This window comes from Engraulis encrasicolus, chromosome 24 (genome assembly GCF_034702125.1).
Source record: "Engraulis encrasicolus isolate BLACKSEA-1 chromosome 24, IST_EnEncr_1.0, whole genome shotgun sequence".
NCBI classification, from domain to species: domain Eukaryota; kingdom Metazoa; phylum Chordata; class Actinopteri; order Clupeiformes; family Engraulidae; genus Engraulis; species Engraulis encrasicolus.
Window position 1 is genome coordinate 7,987,177 of NC_085880.1, and position 20,551 is coordinate 8,007,727.

Consider the following 20,551-nt stretch of genomic DNA (forward strand, 5'->3'; position numbering starts at 1 on the left):
CGACTTTCAGCCATTCCAGCGGCCAATCAAGTGAACAACATAACCGCTCCATTCCATTTGATTCGCCGCAACAACCTGATGATGGTTGAGCTGTCAGAATGGAACACTGAATTTCGCCTCTCACACACAGACACACGGTGTGGCATAGGTTACTGTGTGTGGCACGGCTTATTGTGGGCAGTTTGCAGGTGGTAAATGAGATGAGAAGATAATGAAGATGGAGAGAGGTGTTGGGAAGAAATATGAGCTGACTGACACGCACGCACGCACGCGCACACGCACACGCACACAGTAATGTAGAGAAGATGAGACATCACACCTGATGAGTTTTGAAAAAGCTTCCCCCCCTTATATGGAGGAAGAACCTCCTCAGGCTCCAAATGACATTTCTAACATTTAGGAGCCAGGAAGAAGAGTTGTCTCAGATGCACTGCAAGTTCACCAGAACACTTTAACTGAACACAAAACAGCAAGCCAAGGGTTATTTTTTTAAACTGTTCCCTTTGTAGTAATTTCCAATGTCTTGTAAATCTCCCATTAAAAGAAGAGCAGGAAACGGCGCTGGTTTAGCTAATTAAAAACGATTTACTGCCTCGCTGAACGAAAACCCCTAGCCTTCATTGGAGTTCATTTGGAGTTCATCAACCTTGTTTGTTTCTGGTTTAGTTGCGTTGACTCAACAAAATTAGAGCAACAGGCGTGACTGACCTCTCCATCACCATCACTTACTCTTGGCTTCACGACACTTAAATTGTGCCGACAACATTTCATAGCTTTGAATCATTAAAAAGATTGATCTTTCAGATAGCTTTTTGCTGGAAGCCCAACAATATGTAGTAATAAGTCAAAGTAATGATTTATCAACACATTTTAAGATTTTCTATGACTTCAAAGAACAGTGTATGGGCAGCTTCCCATGAAACAGATTTTTTTTAGATGTCCGATACAAAATGAACTGTTTGGAGCTGGACTGAAAAAAAAGCATGGGAAAATAAAGACACTACTCTAATCTACATGTAAAGCTAATAACATGGCCGATCTACCTACCACCCCACATCCAGTAAGCAGTATCTCATCCTCTTGCATCATCACCACCACCACCGCCAACTACTCACCTCCACTCTGCCTCCCCATCCACCCATTCACCCATCACCTGTCAGCAGACGTCTGGGAATGTGTACGGTATATAAACTGGTGGGTCTTATTAGTCTAGTGGACTGGAGAGGAAGCTGACTCGGGGAGACAAAAGGGGTCAGTTTTCCCAGGCCCAGGGAGAAAAGGGGCCTCAGAATTGGGTTCTCATTACATTGGATATATTCCTTGGGGGACCCTTCGGATGACCTTGTCCTGGCCCCGGCCAAAGCTGTTACGCCGCACCCTGAAAAGGAGATTACTCCTGGAGTGTCTGGATCATCTGAGAGACAGGGAGTGAGAAGAGCAGCATTTCTGCTCTCGTCTCCATTCCTCCATAACTCATGTGGCGCAGCTAGAAAGGTGGGCGAGATGTGCAGATGATTTAAAATGGAGACCCTAATCTGACCCAGCCACGCCGAGAAAGATTCACATCATTGGCCCCTGTGGCCCCTAGCTGAATACTCCTTTCACACACACGTGCGAGAAACACACACACACACACACACACACACACACACACACACACACACACACACACACACACACACACACACACACACACACACACACACACACACACACACACACACTCACACACACACACACACACACACACACCTCTCATCTCCAAGAAACAGATGCGATTTCTCTTTGCCATCTAAACTCATACTGTACTGTTAACTTCTGATGACTTTTCAGGTGACGTGCTATGTGGTAAGAGAATCATTTCATACTGTGCTGTACGTGAGGGGTCACATTCCAATGAAGCCCCCCCTCATCCCTCTCTCTCTCTCTGATGTTTATCACAGTAGCTGATGGAATTACATATTAATGAGATGAAACCGTTGTGCGGGAGGAGGAAGGTAAAAAAAACAGATTCAGACATGGTAATTGAATTTCAGCACCAGAATTATGAAAGCAATTTCCTGAGAGCTGAAGACATTAGTGCTGACTGCTTCCCATGACAAATGGGGCTATTATCAAGGCTCAGCCTGGCACCTTGCTGACCAGATGGGCCAGCCCAGCCCAATGCAGCTCAGCCCAGCCCAAACCCAGCTCAGCCCAGCCCAGCACAGCTCAGCACAGCCCAACCCAAACCCAGCACAGCCCATCCCAATGCAGCACAGCCCAACCCAAACCCGGCTCAGCCCAGCCCAATGCAGCACAGCCCAACCCAAACCCGGCTCAGCCCAGCCCAATGCAGCATATTGCTGTTCACCTTGACCTGCTCGGCCAGACAGTCCAATCCAGTCTAGCCCAGCCCACCTGTTCAACCCAAACCCAATGTAGCAGATAACAGCAGCTGACAAAAGCCAGCCCAACCCAACCCAACGCATCTCAACCAAGCACAACCCAAAGCAGTCTAGCACAGCTCAAAGATGCACATAGCATGGCACCTTGCTGTTTCGATATTCATGACAATGAAACTCCCACCACCATGTTTGTTACAGGAGGCTCTCCTTTGAAAAAGTTCAACTTTTCTTACATCTGTCCGCAGAATTTTTTCTCTGAAAATGTTGTGCATTGTCAATATGTTTTTAGCTAATTTGAGGCAAGTCTTGATGCTCTCCTTGCTGTCCCTGCTGTCTCTTATGAGCAATGACGTCTAAATGAGAACTTGAGAGAGAAAAAAAGAGATATTTAGTTTGCCAACCTAAGTTTAATGCAAACCATTGTTCACTGACTGATCAGGCATGATGCTCGAATGAGAATTAAAAAAAAAAAGACGCATGAAGTTCTCATAGTATCTTAGCAACCAGACTGCAACTGTGTCAGTACTTCACACAGTGAAGCTCACACCTGAGAGAACGAGAAAGCGGAATCACAAGAAAACCTCACAGATTTGAATTAAATAAAAAACAAGTGAGTTGAGAACATTATCTCCATCCTATTGTTGACTTCAAATAAAGTCTCTCTTAGCAGGTGGGTAAGAAAGAGTCAAAAGAAAGACTACTCTTGTCTTCGAGTTATGTGGTGTACAAAAACACCCCTCTTTCACAAATATCGTCGACCAAAAAAAGCGGTACAAAAGTTACTTCATACTACAAAAGTGAAAGTACCTTGCACTCACCCATCAACTTCCACAATGAACGGAGTATTAAAACGGTCCATGGCACACATCTTGCAAATACTGTAAGTTTGCCTTCTACATAGTTACGAAGTGTGCATACCAGGGATGGAATGGTCATCTGGCATATAGGGAATTTTCCCAGTGGGATGACAGCCCAGCTTTTGTTTTGTTTTTTGTTTTGTCTTTTTGCAGTCAGTTTATTTTTGCCTTAGAGACCAGGGCACAATTTAAATGAGCCGAACAATTGGTGCATCTTACTGTATATGAAGAGTTCAGATGCAAAACCCCCTAAGTGCCTTTTCAGAAAATAATCTTAATTCATTTTTATTTAATACAAAGCTATCAAAATTGCACATTTTAAAATTTTATTTTATTTATACGTATTATCAAGTACATGAATGTAAACCAAACCGACAAAGGGGTTCTCTAAAAATATAGAAGTGCAGGTCTTCAGAAATGGAGTTAGGGGTTTTTGCATCTGAACTCTTCATATATAGACAGTAGACTATCATATTGTGTATGTGTGTGTTGGGTGTGTGCGTGTGAGGGCCTGGTCTATGCCAAAAATGCTCAGGACATTTATTTCGGCCCCAGTGCAGCCCTAGTACAAACTTCCCCTTTTTCACACACCTAGCGACCATAAAGATCCTCAAAGTGCACCAAAATAAAAACAGCTCCGTGTTACGCACCTTGCTCTCGCCCAGGCTCTCCGACTCGGACACCTGGTAGGTGAGGTCCGTCTCCTCAAAGCCCGTGGCGCTCATGCGCTGGTCGGTGGAGGGGTCGGAGCGCGGCGGGGAGTCGGGCGAGTTCAGGCACGTCTGGATCAGGGCCTTGCCCGTCTCGCTGGTGATCATGGGCTGCAGCTTGCGTGTGGCGAACGTGTACACGTGACCCGTCTCGCTCGCCACCAGGAGCAGCACCTGAGTACCCGTTAGAGTGGACAGCTCGTACGCCTGGAGAGAGAGAGAGAGAGAGAGAGAGAGAGAGAGAGAGAGAGATAGAGAGAGAGAGAGAGAGAGAAAGCACTTTAATTATCTTGAAGGACATTTACTGTAAGTGTTCTGTAGCTTATAGTCAGCCTCTCCAGTGTCTCTCAGTCTAGTATCCATTCATAAGGACATACGCTACATCACTTATACACACCATAAACACACATACTATAGCACCTGTACTCGCTATAAAGTACAAAATTAGGTTCACACTCAGAGAGAGAAAAATGAGTAAGATCACTAACACAAAATTGAAGAGCACAAAAGCAAAATTGAATGAATGAAAGACAGCCAATCGGTTAAGTATCAAATTAAGGCATGATGTACAGTTTAGTTCAGTATCATACATCATCAGTGGTGTTTCATTAGAGGATGTCTGAACACAGTCAAGAACAAAGAGCCAGATCATTACATCAATGTCGTAATTACCCCAATAAAAGAGCCAAAAGTATGCTGGATGTACACACACAAAGTTGCTGAGGCTGGCTGGATGGCTATAACTCACTAGCAATGGCACCCCCACTTGACAGCAACCCCCATCCCTCCCCATCTCACACGCACGCACGCACACGCACACGCACACGCACACCAAATATCCTAATTATTTGGCCTCCCCTTTCACGAGCCACTGAACCCACAGAACCCAGCGCTCTGGGCACAATAACAAACAGTGTGATGTAATTATCAATGAGCTCAGGCTGCAGGATTGTGTGTGTGTGTGCTTGTTTTCTCGGGCCCTCCAGAGTCTAGCCAAGAGACGTATACATCACATGGACAACATTAAGGAGGACAAGCATATTTAGCTGTCACTGATGCTTACGCGACTGTCTGTCAAGATGTTTATGATGGACTGTGTGGTGTACATTGTAATGATGTGTATGTTATGATGATCTGGGCCCTATGGCTGTGGAGGAAGGGGGCAGCTACTGGACCATGAACACCAAGATGAAGTCATCGCACCTTTTTTATCTGAACTAAGCTGTGCTGAGCGCAATGATTGAGGGGTATACACATGCGTGCACACACACACTGCCTCTCCTTCTCCCCTTCCCACACACACACACACACACACACACACACACACACACACACACACACACACACACACACACACACACACACACACACACACACACACACACACACACACACACACACACACACACACACACACACACACACACACACACAATAGGCTGCTGAGCAGGCTGCACCACTGGGCTCTGACGTGGCGCCCCAAAAACGTCACTGTAACAACACGAGATAAGTGTCCAGAAATAGGGGTGCAGTGATAGTGGCTGACTGATGGCATTCCATGGGAATGGGCCAGGACAGGGCAGCGATGATTGCCTGGACGGGAGGGGAGCGGCGGGGAGGGGAGTGTCATGGAGTGGTGGAGAGCGGGTGGGTGGGGGGTAGAATATTAGAGGAAATGATGTGGTGGAGGAAAAAAAAGTGAAAAAGTGAGAACGCGACTGGGAAACTCTCACTGTCATTGCGGCGGCACAGTGCACTGGCGGCCTAAATGGCAACATAAGGGAGCAGAGCCGAAAGAGTGCCATGGTCAGGGTAAGTCAGTCACAGAGGAGGATGGAGATGGGGTGGGGATGGAGAATTGTAATGATGCTGTAGAACAGTCGGGTGAAGGGATGGTGTTGCTGTATGGCTGTATGGAGGAGTGGTATGAGTCGTGACGGTGGTGGAGTGCTGTGCCACTGGTGGTGGGTGATGTAGACTGGGCTGGCTGCGGGTGGGTTGATGGTGTCAGTGGATAGGGGTGGGTTGGTGGTGTCAGTGGGTAGGGGTGGGTTGATGGTGTTAGTGGATAGGGGTGGGTTGGTGGGACTGGTGTTGATTGTGAAGGCGATGACAGAAGTATGACAGGGACTGGCGGGGATAGTGGAGGAAGTGATGTGGTGGTGGTGGTCGAGGACTGTCGAGGTCGTGGTGCTGGATTAGGGTGGGTGGTAATGGTGTCCAGTAGTCTTGACTGGGTGGGGTGGGGTGGGCAGTAGGTGCTATAGAATGGGTAGTGGATTTGGATATTAATTGTTAGTTTGTACAGGGTCACCGATGGTATAGAGTGAGTGGGGAGTGACGCGTCTTTCATGTGCTCCGGGAGGTAGATATTACTCAGTCTCTGCAACTTGTATATAAACATTTTAAACAAGTTGTCCAGTGGAAAATGTCACAAGGGAGGTGGGGGATGGGTTGCAATGTGCTTCCCATGTCGGCGTTTGGTATTTACCTTAATTCCCAGAGCACATGAATGGTCCATGAGTCCACACTGGCAAGAGTGGCCGTGAAACACGATAGTGCTTGTCCTTAAGCTTGTCCTTCTGACATTATTATACGAGCTAGCGGACACAAATCAACACATCTTCATTGAGACTTCTATGAAGTACGGGTGAACCGTTTGTCTTTGTTTATGTGAGTGTGCGTCTGTGCATGCCTGCGTGTGCATGCATGCGTGTGTATGTGTGTGTGCGCGCGCATGTGTGTGTCTGTGTGCATGCACCAAGGGTAAACATCAAAGGAAATGTAGTGCAACCTGAAAATTTGCATGAAAAAAGGGGTCATGTCAAGTTTGTGTGTTTAGTCAGGATCGATCCAGAGCTGGCCTGTTGCATGTTGAGGTTGACCCTTTTTAACATTTTGATCGAAAGCTCTGGCATTGCTCATACTAGTAAAGGGTCACCATGCAAAGCTTGAAGATGATGTCTTTTTATTTCAAACCCATCATCACCTCTCATGGCCATCTGATCATCGGTGTGTAGATCTGGCTAAGATTGTGATTCTTTACCCTTTTCTGCTGGGGACCTGCTTTTTTGCAAATAGGAGTATTTTAGTGACTAAACAAAGGCATCAGAGGTTAATCATTTCTCAATAGAGCATTCCAATCACCCTCTCTCCATTACGCACGCACACGGGTGTTGACAGGGTGGGACAAAGAGGACAGTTATAGCGGGCCCAGAATTGTGTCCTCATTACATTTTATGTATTGGGCTGAGGGGCCCTTTAAGAGGTCCGCAACACTGTTAAATGCTCCCAAATATTTAATGGCACGTGACATTAAATATTTGGGAGCATTTAACAATGTTGCGGACCTTTATTTTCTTTTCAGTTATCTTACGTTTGGTCCAGCACCTGTGCCACTGATGTGCACGCATTCTTTGACTTTCGGGCCCTTTAAGAGGACTTTGTTCTGGGCCCAGCCAAAGCTGTCAGCGGCCCTGCACACACGGGCACGCACACAGATCAATGAACCCAACATTCCCCGCTGTGCAGTTTTCACCTGTTGTATGGAATGTCGGACAGGAACACATGACACACTTGCAGTGGAGCAGTGGCAGGAAGGAGTTAAGTGGAAACCATCAGGCCACACACACACACACACACACACACACACACACACACACACACACACACACACACACACACACACACACACACACACACACACACACACACACACACACACACACACACACACACACACACACAGAGAGAATTGGATGCGTACGCACACAGACACACACACACACAATTGAAATGCTCCGGGGCATATCATTCCCTAGTGCAGTTGGCAGTAGGGCTGTTGAAGATGTTTAAGATCTTAATAACTCAAAACCAAGTGGTGCCATGTACTTGCGTCACACACACACACTTTCTAATAAATCACAGCTTTGTCATGTTTTTCATCTCGTCCCTCAACAGCTCAACGCACAACATCTGCAAATCAGTCAAAGTGGGGAAAAAAGAACAAAATTGTCAGTCTAAGGAGCTAGCCATGGTAGACTAAGCACAAACATCTATTTTCCCTTTGTTGTGAAGATGAAAAATTCCATCCGCCGCCATATTATGACGTTATAGCAGGACACTTGTGGTGGTTCCAAGAAGACGACATCTGCGGTGAAGCAAGCCTTTGACGAACACATGATGATGACACATCTTTTGACAGCTCCTAATATAACCGCCTAATAATAAAAAAAAATAAACCATGGGCAAAACGAGTAGGCCAGGGATTACACTCCGCTCTCCAAGCCAAACAAGCGAAGGGCTAAATATTCTCCTCGAGTAGAGTCGAGTCTGCGTGCCTCCTGCTCCTGTATATTAAGGCCATCAATCCACGGCTGTCAGCCTTCCGTCATGGCCTAAAGAAAACCGCAGACAGCTTCACCCAATCATGCAAAGACACCCAGACTCAATTAAAGGGGGGTGGGGTGGGTGGGGGCTTCGCGGTTTAAAGCAACAAAAGTGGCTTTAAATCAACACCCCGTGAAACACACTGCCATTTCTGTGTGTCTGATTAAACAGAATAAAAAAAAGTGTTGGTTTAATGTGGCTTTGGGGGGCTGCAAATATCTCTTGTTGTTTCATTGTGTGGTTACTCCGTATGATAGAAATTGTAAGTATTTTAAGTATTTATGCGTGCAAATGTACACAGAGCGAGTGAGACGGTTGCGCCTCACAACAGAACCTCCTACTCCTTTCAACTTTCATGTGTCCTGTAAAACCAAAAGACTGAGCTCGGTGCAGCTTTGGTGGTCAGTATAAATATTATGTCAGTGCAGGTCAATGATCTTCTGAAGGAAGTTCACTTAGTTGAGAGTTTCTTGTATCAATGCAGGAAAGGCAGACGTGAGGTGACTGCCACTAAATGGGGTGGGCAAGGTGTGTGTGTGTGTGTGTGTGTGTGTGTGTGTGTGTGTGTGTGTGTGTGTGTGTGTGTGTGTGTGCGCATGCATGTTGCCATGCATCTACATTGTGTCTGCATACTGGATGTATGACTGTGTGTGTGTCTCTGTCTGTTCTAGGGGTGAAACAAATGCTGAACTGTGTTGGGCGTAGTGATCGGATCCGTAAACCATGTTTTAGCAGTGAGATGGCTAAACATTTTATTTGATGAAGACTCTTTATTCATGCCATTGATATGCCCAATTCTGTCACATTTAACCAAATAAAAAACAATAAATAAAACTGGTTTGATTCCATCAGTGTTTAATAATGTACTTCGACTTCAAACACCATGACAAAGCCCTAACCGTATCCATAGCCCAAAAACTGTGAACTTTACCTGACTTGACCTGGCACATTCACTGCACTGTTGTGTTGCATCCTCTGCATGTGCATGTCTGAGTTGGTGCCTGCGTTGGTGTGTCTGTTTGCAGGTGAGTATGGTTCTGTGTGTTGTAGGGGTGTAAATAATAATCGAAATGTATCGATACATCGCAATATAACGATTGAATCGAATCACATCGTATCTTGGGGCATTCTTAAGTATCGAAAATAATCAAATAGCTGCCCCCTGCCCAATGTCCTAGCTCCATAACATAATAGAAGTGGAAAAGTAATTGGAAAAAAGTCTAATCGATCGTATTGTATTGAATCGTGAGAAATTATAGAAAATAATCGAATCGCCATGGAGGCTGTGATTTACAACCCTAGTGTGTTGTGTGGTTGGGCAGCATATAGCTGGGTCACTACAGGGCCATGCTACAGGTCCCCTATCCGTCCCCTCCTCTCAGACCCACAAGGCCACGTCTATCGCCCACTCACAGCTGAGGAAGAGCAGCACATCTCAGATACACACACACACTATCAGCAGAGCGTGGATGGATGGATGGTTGCCTGGACACACCATACACACACACACACACACACACCCACACACACACACACGCTCACACGCTCACACGCTCACACGCTCACACGCTCACACGCTCACACACACACACACACACACACACACACACACACACACACACACACACACACACACACACACACACACACACACACACACACACACACACACACACATGCTCACACACACACATGCTCACACACACACACGCACACACACACAGCAGGAGAAGAATAACACGGTGGGCATAAAAGCACTAAGTGCAGCAGAGCCTTCTTCGCAAAGAACTCCAACGCATGCTCCCTCTCCCACACAGCTGAAATACTCCTCCATCTATTCTATTCATCTGACCGCTTCGCTTCAGCCTCGCATGGGGGGGAACAGCATTTGTTTTTCACATCAAGACCACACCGCTATGACTCAGTGGCATATGGACAATGCATCTCCTTCGGTGACATCAACCCCAGGGAAAAACAGCATTAACACAAACCTCTATGCATCTGATCAGCATCTATTCTCTCCGCGGACAAGACACCAGATACTAAGGCTTGGCTGGCCGTTTTAAAAGCTTCTACCTCAGCCCTTGTGCAGTCTACTGTTGGTCCTCCTCTACCCAAAGAACACCTTTGAATATTCAGAGGTGTATTATGCAGTACCCCATGCTCATCTAAGATGGATGATGCATTCAGTAGCTGAAGGAAGCATGCATTAAAGGAAAGCTAATTAAATTGCATTAAGGGCCACTTAAACACAAGTCCTTTTGGTAACACTTTACTTGATGCCGGGGTCATATGTATGTCATAACAGTGCCATTGAAGTGTCGTAACACAGTGATGTACAGTACATAACAAACATTATGTCAAAGTTATAAAAATGTTATGACTGCTGCCATTCAGCAACATTCGGTTATGGTGAAGACAGCCCAAACAATGTCAACTTTTCATGACCATAATACGTTTGACATTGACATTATGTTTATGACACGTCAATGACTGTGTCATGACAATGTTTATCATGACACAGTTATGTCATACGTATGACTCCGGCATCAAGTAAAGTCTAACCATACTTTTTCCCGGTATGTTGTCCAACAGGTTGGATGTGGAATAGTGTTGAGTCTGCATCTCCTAATTAAAGTTAAATGGTGCGGTTAAAGATCACTGAGGGCGGCAAAGCAAGTTCTGAAGTGCCTCTCACAAACTCAAGCTTACAATTTTAAGAACCACTGAAACAATTTGGGGCAACATTTTTAAGGCTCAAAAGACCCGCTTACTCTACATTGTAGTATGTTCCTTTCACTTACTAAGCCCTTCTTGACTCATTTCAAGAGACTGGTATGTCATGGTGCTGTATGTGTTCATTTAAACGTCCACCCATGCAGCCACAAGCTTCCTCAAAGATGATTTGGGTTTTCGAGATTACAAACAGGAAATTGCATACAGCTAGGGGTGATTTGATGTGTCAAAGACAGGCAAGTGTGGGGTTTTCAGGCAAATATTGCCAACTCTTCTGATCTTTCCATTAACAAAAAGACAAAAAAAGTTTAAAACGTTTAAAAAAAAAGTAAATAGAAGTTTTACAACGGACACAAATACATATTTCTGCATGTCACTGACATGTGGAACCGCTTGCACAAGAGACTGGGCGAATGAATGAATCATTATTTTCCATGAGTGTCATTCACTGACAGTTTGAATTTGCCCCCCTTCAGGGACTGTGCACCATGCTGCCAGATTAGGTCCACTGTATACAATGACAACATGGTAACAGTCTCAGCAGTCAGATCTGCTCTTGATGACCTCCCATGGGCAGAAATAATAACACAGAAGGCCTTGGTCATAAACATGATTAGCACAGCAGCAGGGGGAACTGCGTAGCTCATAAATGCTATGCTAATACACCGCTTCAAGTAGAGTAAGAACAATCTCATCTACTGTTACTGTAGGTAACAAAAAGGGGACAAGTTCTTAACCTCACACTCCAACGTCTCACCTCAGCTTAAAACTGACACAAAGCAATTTTCCTGTTTGGTTACCCAACAGCTTTGACACAGCTTGGAACATTTTCTCATTCAGAAACTCCTTGCATCTGACTTTAGACTTAGAGCAAAGGTGTCAAACAAACATTTCACCAGGGGCCAGATCAGTGGTATAGAGCATGTTAAAAAAATCATTATTGTAACACCATACAGTAACAAGCTCTCGCGGGCCACACAAAATGACTTTACGGCCACATTTAGTCCCCGTACCTTCACTGACACATATGCTTTAGTGATTGCAGGATGCAATGTGAATTCCGAGGTTCCTTCCACTACTTAACAAGTTAAGGAACCAGTGAAAAACTTTGAAAATGAAAATTCATGACTGAACAAAATGACTAGGCATTGCTTTGAGAGTTCCTGGCCCTCTTTGCTCCCCCCTGAGTAAGATAGCTGTGTGTGTGTGGTGTGAACCTCCCCCATCAGCTTGAGTCTTGTCTCGTCAGCTGTTGGACAGCAGCGCCTCAATCACCAAGTTGCCTCGATCACACAAAAAAGGAATTCTTGGAGGAACTGGCCAACAGACACAACGCCTCACCAGTACCGGCACTTCCATTCAACACAACTCCCCACGGATCGGATATAAAAGACCCCACTCCCCTTTCCTCCACCCCAGTCCAGAACCTCCATAATCCCGCACAACATCTCCCCACAGACCAAATACTGTATAATAGAGCTGGGAATCGATCCAAATTTCCTGGATCGATTCGATTCCGATCTAGAGGGTCACGATCCAATTCGATCCACAATCTGATCCGATTCAATTCGATATCGATCTTCTGTATTTCTGGGTTGTTACTTCAACCCATTTATACCTAGAATTTTAAGACTGGCTATAAAAACCTAAATATCTCAGCCTTTGATGCCCACACAAGCATGAAATACCATGATGGCCTACATGAATGTGGAAGAGAGCCACAGGATGTGTTTGAGAAAATGGCGCCTGTAATCATCTGCAAAAGATCGATCCACAAAGTTGTGAATCGATATCACACTTTTCGAACATGAATCGATATTGGATGGCGATTCGATCTTTTGAACTCAGCCCTACTGTATAACAGAGTCTCCTTCCCCTCTCCACCTCCACTCCACCTCTCCACCCAGAGGTGTCGATCCTGGGTTCAAAAAGCCTGCCACAAATTTGATCAAACCAGCGCTGAATTGTCTAATTGTTGAGCACTCAAGACAGGTAGACCAGCTAGTTATGGGAGTCACCTGCGTTGGAAGGAACCTGTGGCAGGGTTTTTCACTTTCTGGACCCGGAAATTGACACCTTTGCGTCTTAACACACCAGATATAACAGAAATCCCGCTCCCCTCTCCTCCACTTGTCCAGCAACTCCAGAATCATCTCCACACAACTTCACCTCCCCACAGGGCATACAAAACAGAGCCCCCCTCCCGTCTTCCCTCCAATCCACTACCCCATTCGCACAACCCATTCTCTACCACATACACTTATGGTTGCCGGTTGGAATCCCATGCTCACCATTAGAAAAACTGTGTAACCTCCCTATCTTTTCCCATGACCATCTGTAGTGCCCTACAGCAAGGCACATAACCTCCCATTGGTGCAGGCAGGGACTGCAACCTGTATCTTTCACCCAATAACGGAAAGTCACTTTGGATAAAATGGCTCTGCCTAACGCAACTGTACGCAACGTACTGTATACCACACATTTTAGTAGCCCTCCAGTCCTCTGTCCACTACCACCACCACCACCACCCCCTTCTCCCCCGAACTGGAGGCCCTTTGATGGGGGTCACCCCCATGATGAGGTTTAGTCAGCTGTCCGGCGAGGTGAAGGGATCAGCAGGAGCGGTGTGTCAACACGCGCATACTCGCACCTCAGACACTGTCAGACAGGCTGTGCAATAAATGTGGGCAAAATGTGTCCCACGTTTGAAGGAGGAAACCAACGCACACCAGAGGTTTCGAGGTGCAGGTAGCGGGTGCAAGATCAATTTTGTAGAAGAAGGTACAGCACACTCTTGTCCATCGTGCTGCAATTTATTAACAAAACAACATTTCGGCCCGTATGGCCTTTCTCAAGTTTTTTTTTGACGTTGTTTCGTTAATAAATTGCAGCACGATGGACAAGAGTGTGCGGTACCTTCTTCTACAAAATGTGTCCCAAACAAGTGTATAGAATACCAAAAGGTCTCAAAGACAGGCGTGGGCGCACAAGCACACATACACACAAGCATACGCACACACACCAAATGCTCTTCAGAAAGCTTTTACTCCTGAACTGTCTCTCGACCATTAAAAACAGAAATAGAACAGATATCCGGTGCTTTTCACACCTTTAGCAGAAATCTATTTCCAATTCCAAACACAAGTGGCAGTCATGTAAACAACTCAATCTGCCACTGTTTATGAGGTCTCCACTTTTCTGGAGCAGATGCGAGCTGAGGCACAAGCCACAAACAGGGTGTCACAACTGCCCCACATCTTCCAATGGGGACTTTAAATCTACACTACAGCAATGGAAGCGATACATTTGGCAGACACTTTCATCCAAAGCCTCTTGCAAAAGAAGCCATAAATCAGTGAACATACAAAGTTTGGAGGGAAATAGAGCTGTCTGCACACATCCATCCATTCTCCATAAAGGATGGAAGAACAATTGTTTTTCATATAAACTACCCGGTACAGACAGACACCCTTAAAGACGACTTAGTGTAGTCACACAAGATGGCCAGGTACTGACTTAATGAACCTCAGAAACAGTTTATGAAAACATTGTTTTAAGGAGGGGAAAAAACTACTTGAGTGATGCTTAAAGTCAAATCCTTCATTGTCTGTGGCTCCAATGCAGCATGTCTAGGGTGAAGCAGTGATGTTTTAGGCAAAGCAGCCACGGTGAATGAGCAGGAACCAGAGCGAGCGATGTGCTGCTGGTTATCCACAGTGGATTTTATGACGTTCATACAAGAGCTCACCACAATGGTCTCTCTTCAGCACTGTAATTCATTCACTTCTGGTCTGGACAGATAAATCTAACAATGTGCAGCTTCAAAACAACAAGCCTTTAAAAACGCATAGATGTAAATCTCTCTTGACTTTTTTTGGTGTTTTGCTTAGTACAGCGGAGTGATTTCTTTATTCACCATTCTACACCTGTGATGTTCGTCTCAGCAGAGTCCACGAGTAGAGAGAGAGAGAGAGAGAGAGAGAGAGAGAGAGAGAGAGAGAGAGAGAGAGAGACAAACAGAGAGACACAATAGGAGACAGACTTAATGAGGAACAGAATGGTGAGACAGAATGAATAATGGACAGACACAGACCTGGGATTCAGTGAACAAATGTTGAACTGACGTTCACAGAGAAAGAGAAATACAGACAGACAGACAGACAGACTCTCTCTCTCTCTCTCTCTCTCTCTCTCTCTCTCTCTCTCTCTCAGAGGCCTGTGGGATAGAATAGCACATGGCCACAGAGTGTTGGTGTTCTGTCAATATGCACTGCCTTGTTAAATGAGCTACCAATGCCTCTTTTGCACTGCTGGTTTTCTGGTAGGCCTACAGCTCAACAAAGCGCGTCTCGCCCGCCACTTTTTGCTTTTCGAATAGGCACGACACAGCTCAATCGTAAAGCAAAAAGTGGCGGCCGAGTCGCGCTGTGTCGAGCTGTAGGCCTACCAAAAAAACGGCAGTGGAAAAGAGGCACAAGTAGGGTGTTCACATCACATGGCAAAAACCCTATCCACTGATCCAGGAGCAGTTTGTACTGTAGCTCAGCTCGATGGGTAGGCGCTGTCGACACTGGGAAGAGTGCACTCCACTGCCCACTCTTATTGCCAGGCCAGAACAGCCCTCTCTGTCCATCGGCGCGCAACACCATGCCCAGGGTCCCTCCACCTGGGGTTCTTGCCAACACCAGCAGCTGGGTGCATCCGCGGCACACGCACGTGCACACACACACACATGCACACGCACGAACGAACGCACCAAGGGCAGGAAGGATGCTGGTCAGCATATTGGTGTGCGTTTGTTTCATTTTCATGCCCCATTCTAAATTCCAATTCTAATTTTCTTTTTTAGTCATTCTATTCAGATTTTTCTAGGGTTAAGCTTACTGGAGGAATAACGGTTCGAGTGTTCAAATGAATGACTCACTTTGTTTTATTTCATGTGAAATATGCATGCATGTGTCTGTGGGCGCAGCCAATGTTGTATGTCTTGTCTAGTTGTCAGCTTGCCCCGTCTGTGTGACTGCCTTCTTGCCAGACTGTCTGTCTGTCTGTATTCCTCTGCACAGGCTGCTGAGGAGGAGTCATTTGATTACCCCAGCTCCTGAGAAAGTACAGTCAAGTGCTGCCATGCTGTTTTGATCAGCTGTCTCTGCCCAAAGTCTGAGCGAGCGAGAGAGAGAGAGAGAGAGAGAGAGAGAGAGAGAGAGAGAGAGAGAGAGAGAGAGAGAGAGAGAGAGAGAGAGAGAGAGAGAGACTCCTCCACCACGCCACGCTGCTTTAGACAAATTAACACCACAGTATGGCAACCCGGATCAACAACTGCACGTAGAATGTTTTAAATGAGAGGTCTTAAACAGACATATTCTGCGACCTGGCATTGGGGGCTCGCTGCACAGAGTGGTATGGCGTGTGTGTGTGTGTGTGTGTGTGTGTGTGTGTGTGTGTGTGTGTGTGTGTGTGTGTGTGTGTGTGTGTGTCCTTTTCCAAGGTGATATCTGCCAGCCATTTCAAGCTGAGCATCTAAAGCCTGGCTGTATGCAACAGGAGAGAATGGCATGGTGAGTGAGTAAGTGACAATGGAGTGCCTGAAATACTTCAGTCAAGCTCAGTCAGTCTATGTGTGTGCTTGCAATGCCTGTGTGTGTGTGTGTGTGTGTGTGTGTGTGTGTGTGTGTGTGTGTGTGTGTGTGTGTGTGTGTGTGTGTGTGTGTGTGTGTGTGTGTGTGTGTGTGTGTGCCTGAGCCACAGTGAGCACGTACGTACTGTATGTGTTTATTTGAGGGGGGTGGTTGGTGGTAGTGGTGGTCCGAAATAGAGAATGTCAGTTGCTACAGTCTATTTTAAGCGCTCGGTGGGGGCTGGTCGTGTCTTCAGTGGTTCCCAGTCACCGCTTGCCAGCGTTGGGGTCTATGCAACACCACCGTCCGCACCACACTATCTGTGCAATGGCTCTGTCTCTGCTGCTGTGCATTCCAAGTGCACAGGAACACCTTCCAACTGCACACTCAACGTGTTTACTCAACTTAACACCTTCGAATGGACTGGGGCAGATACACCTACCTGAATAAACAACACTTGGTCACTTTGGTGTGATTTAGTCATCAACTGTGTCAATAAAGTCGCAGCAGGCCGGCTTGTCAAAGCAACAGGGAAAATCTGGCCTGCCATCAGTAGAGTGTTGTAGAGTTTGACATGTGGGGTTAATGTGACTTGAAGTAGAAAGAACTTTTGCCTAGTTTTTCAAGTTATGTGGGATATCAGTATCAGACAAAGAGGGCGATGGTTCAAACCACTATAGCCAGAAGTTTTCCTTAACATGGATTAAATGACTACATTGTAAGCCAAAACAGCAGTCCAGCTCAGATCTCAATATGTTGATGCAGCCAATTAATTGAATGGACACGAGACTTCAGAAAAAGTTAAGAATGACTTGAGACACACATAATGCCCTCTCACCTTTTTCATGATTCCAGTCTTCCGCTTGCTGAACGTTGTGTATCTTCTCAGCTTGTTGTCGATGAACTCCATCTTAATCTTCACTCGTCCGCGAGTTTTCTTCCCTGGCTTGGCGCCAGCCACCCCTCCGGTGACCACACCGTAACCCCCTGGAGCAACGCCTGCTTCTGGCCCTACCATAGCGGCTTCCATCTCTGCCCGCTCCCGCTTGACACCTCTCCGGTTGTCCCCGACTGAACTCATGGGATCATCGTCGTCCCCTGAGTCGGACTCCGCGTCCGAACCGCTACACACCGGTGCGCACTCCTTCTCAGGATCATATCTGCCGCCACCGGGAATCCCAACGCCTGAAGTTAAGCCCACCAGCCCACCCTGACTGACCGACTGCAATGTGGTCAAGCCTGCCCCGTTACCGGGTCTCACTCCTCCACGAGACCCCACGCCTGGACCGTTGCCCCCCAGCATCCCTGCCCCGCTCCCCGGTCGTCCGACCGCACCAGTGCAATCGCTCACCCCAGACACCGCTTGCCCTGCTCGGACAGAACCGGGACGAAGCCCTCTGCCGATAACCACAGAACCGTGAGCCGCGTTATTTCCAGTCGTCGATCCGTTACCACTCAGTGCTGATCCAGACTGGCTAGATAACATTCTATTTTGGAAAATAATTAGCTAAGTGTGCCAGCCAAATGCTGGGACTCGAACAGCCTGCTAAAATTGCTCCACAGCACACCAACCTAGCAAAGGTAAACAAACAGCGAAAAATATGGGCAAAGCCTTATCCGGAATCTCTACGTAACAACCTATGCAAAGTTTCAAAAGTGATGCTGTCCCTGAGACCCCTCACCCCTCCAGTCTAGCTCTGCCTTCTTTCCCAAAACTCGAAGCACTTTCTCCAAAAGGAAAATGCAGAGTGCATCTCTCGAATCACTCCGCCATGACATGTAGTTCACTCGGTAAACGTGGGAGACGGCGGCAATGGCGGCCTTAAACCTTTTGTCCCTGTTAATACCGACTCACTGTAAGAGTGCAAACTATTCTAGGTAATATGTGAAACGTTTAAGTTATTGTTGCTCTGAATCGTACTTACAAGTGGACGTATATATCAATGTACGATCTACTTCCCTCCTTATAAAGAGATACAATGTTTCCTTTTATGGCGTTGTCTCTCCTTATTTGGTGAGTCACAGTGACGCCCTTCCATTGGTCTGGGCGAATCTGTCTCGCAACGCCATTGGCCCAAATGGCCTGTTCATTAGAATAAATGCCAACATGGTTGCATTTGCTAGACGTCATCCTACAGAGAAAGACTGACTTTACTCTGTACTTGATCTTGATTGTTAACACATTTGAATTATATGTTGCGAGTTCAGAGTTGATATTATTTAACGCAAATGACTTCTACCGTCTTTGAGGACTTTGCATTCAGCATAATTCAACAGCCATTGCCATATTAGTTTAGTCTCTTGTCTCAGCACACGTAGGACAGTCCCTTGAACAATGAGAGTTTGAAAAGGACAGTTAGGCCTAAACTTTTCAAATGTTGTTGGTAAATACTTAAGGTTATACATGGGTTGAGCTGTTAAGTTGTTTAAATTGGGATTAGTACACATTCCTTTTTAATTAGTCTTAAACTAACCATAGGGTCACGGTTAAGGTCAGAGACTCAGTAGGCCTAACTAATGAACACATAACAAAATGAATGGGCCATGGCAAGCTCTCTGTTGCATGACAGAACATATTTGCAGTATGTGGAGGGTCAAGGTAGAGACCGGGCTTATGTCAACTTTGTTTGCAGAGTGGGCTTGATTACTATTGTAATGTGCTCATGCAGTGCTTTTTGGCTGGGCCTATGACAAAGTCGTATGAAAGGGCTCCCGACCCTATACTCATGGGTGCTGCTGGGGGGGGGTTACAGTTTCTAAGGGCCCAAGCACTGACAGCGGCCTTTAAGGGGGCCCCAAATTTGAATCTTTCATTGGCGGCGCCCCTGCCAATACTTGAAATGTAATGAAGACCTAATTCTGGACACCCCCCAGCTAGGCTGACAGTGGGGAAACTGAATTGTTTTCTCCACTGAGGCGGGGCACCAGCAAACGTGAGGGCACAAGCAAAACTGGATGACGCAAGGTCACATATTGGAATGCACACAAAATAAAGAAATCCAAATGTGACCCCCTATGGGCCTCCCTATATACGTGGCCCTGGTGACTCATTTCCACTCCGCTACTTCTACGGCCCTGATAGTTGTAGTAGTAGTAGTTGTACTAGTGTCGAATCCCACTATGAGCCAATATGATATGCAATTTATCAGTCATGGGTAAGCGGTTAGGGTGTCAGACTTGTAGCCTAAAGGTTGCCAGTTCGACTCCCGCCTTGCTAGGTTGGTGGGGAGAGTAATCAACCAGTGCTCTCTCTCATCCTCCTCCATGACTGCGGTACCCTGAGCATGATACCTCCCGCCGCACTGCTCCCTAGGGGCGCCATTGAGGGCTGCCCTCTTGCACGGGTGAGGCATAAATGCAATTTTGTTGTGTGCAGTGTGCAGTGTTCACTTGTGTGATGTGTAGTGCTGTGTCACAATGACACTGGGAGTTAGAGTTTCCCAATGGGCTTTCACTTCACATAGTAGTTGCAGCAGTGGTGGTGGTAAGAGCCCTATTGTGATGTGAAAGCACCATGCAAGATATCTCTCTCATTACACTAAAGCTGAATGTAGAGAGTAAAAGTATCGAAGAGGGAGTAAATATGCTCAGGAGGTATAGTAGTAAATATGATTAAAAAGTGACATAGCTGTGGGTCTGAAGGCGGCATGTTCAGTAGAGCTTACATTACATGCTTCTGGTATCTATGCAGCACGCGCTATCATTCATGCACACTGACTTGCAAATATATACCTCCCTGAATAGTTAAGAGGATAAATCACCTGATATCATCATTACACACACACACACACACACACACACACACACACACACACACACACACACACACACACACACACACACACACACTCTCT

The 20,551-nt window shown here is 46.3% G+C and overlaps 1 protein-coding gene across 3 annotated transcripts in view; it reads right to left on the reverse strand.

The window, feature by feature from the left end:
- The window catches only part of srfb (serum response factor b), a 43,627-nt gene extending 24,980 nt beyond the window's left edge, over nucleotides 1–18,647 (reverse strand). For all 3 annotated transcript variants that reach the window (XM_063191451.1, XM_063191450.1, XM_063191452.1), the window contains exons 1-2: nucleotides 17,536–18,647; nucleotides 3,895–4,161 (exon numbers count right to left, since the gene is read on the reverse strand). In XM_063191451.1, the coding sequence (XP_063047521.1) occupies nucleotides 3,895–4,161; nucleotides 17,536–18,183 (915 nt within the window). In that variant the 5' untranslated portion in view covers nucleotides 18,184–18,647. The remainder of the gene's footprint in view (nucleotides 1–3,894; nucleotides 4,162–17,535) is intronic.
- Between the last annotated feature and the right edge of the window lie 1,904 nt (nucleotides 18,648–20,551).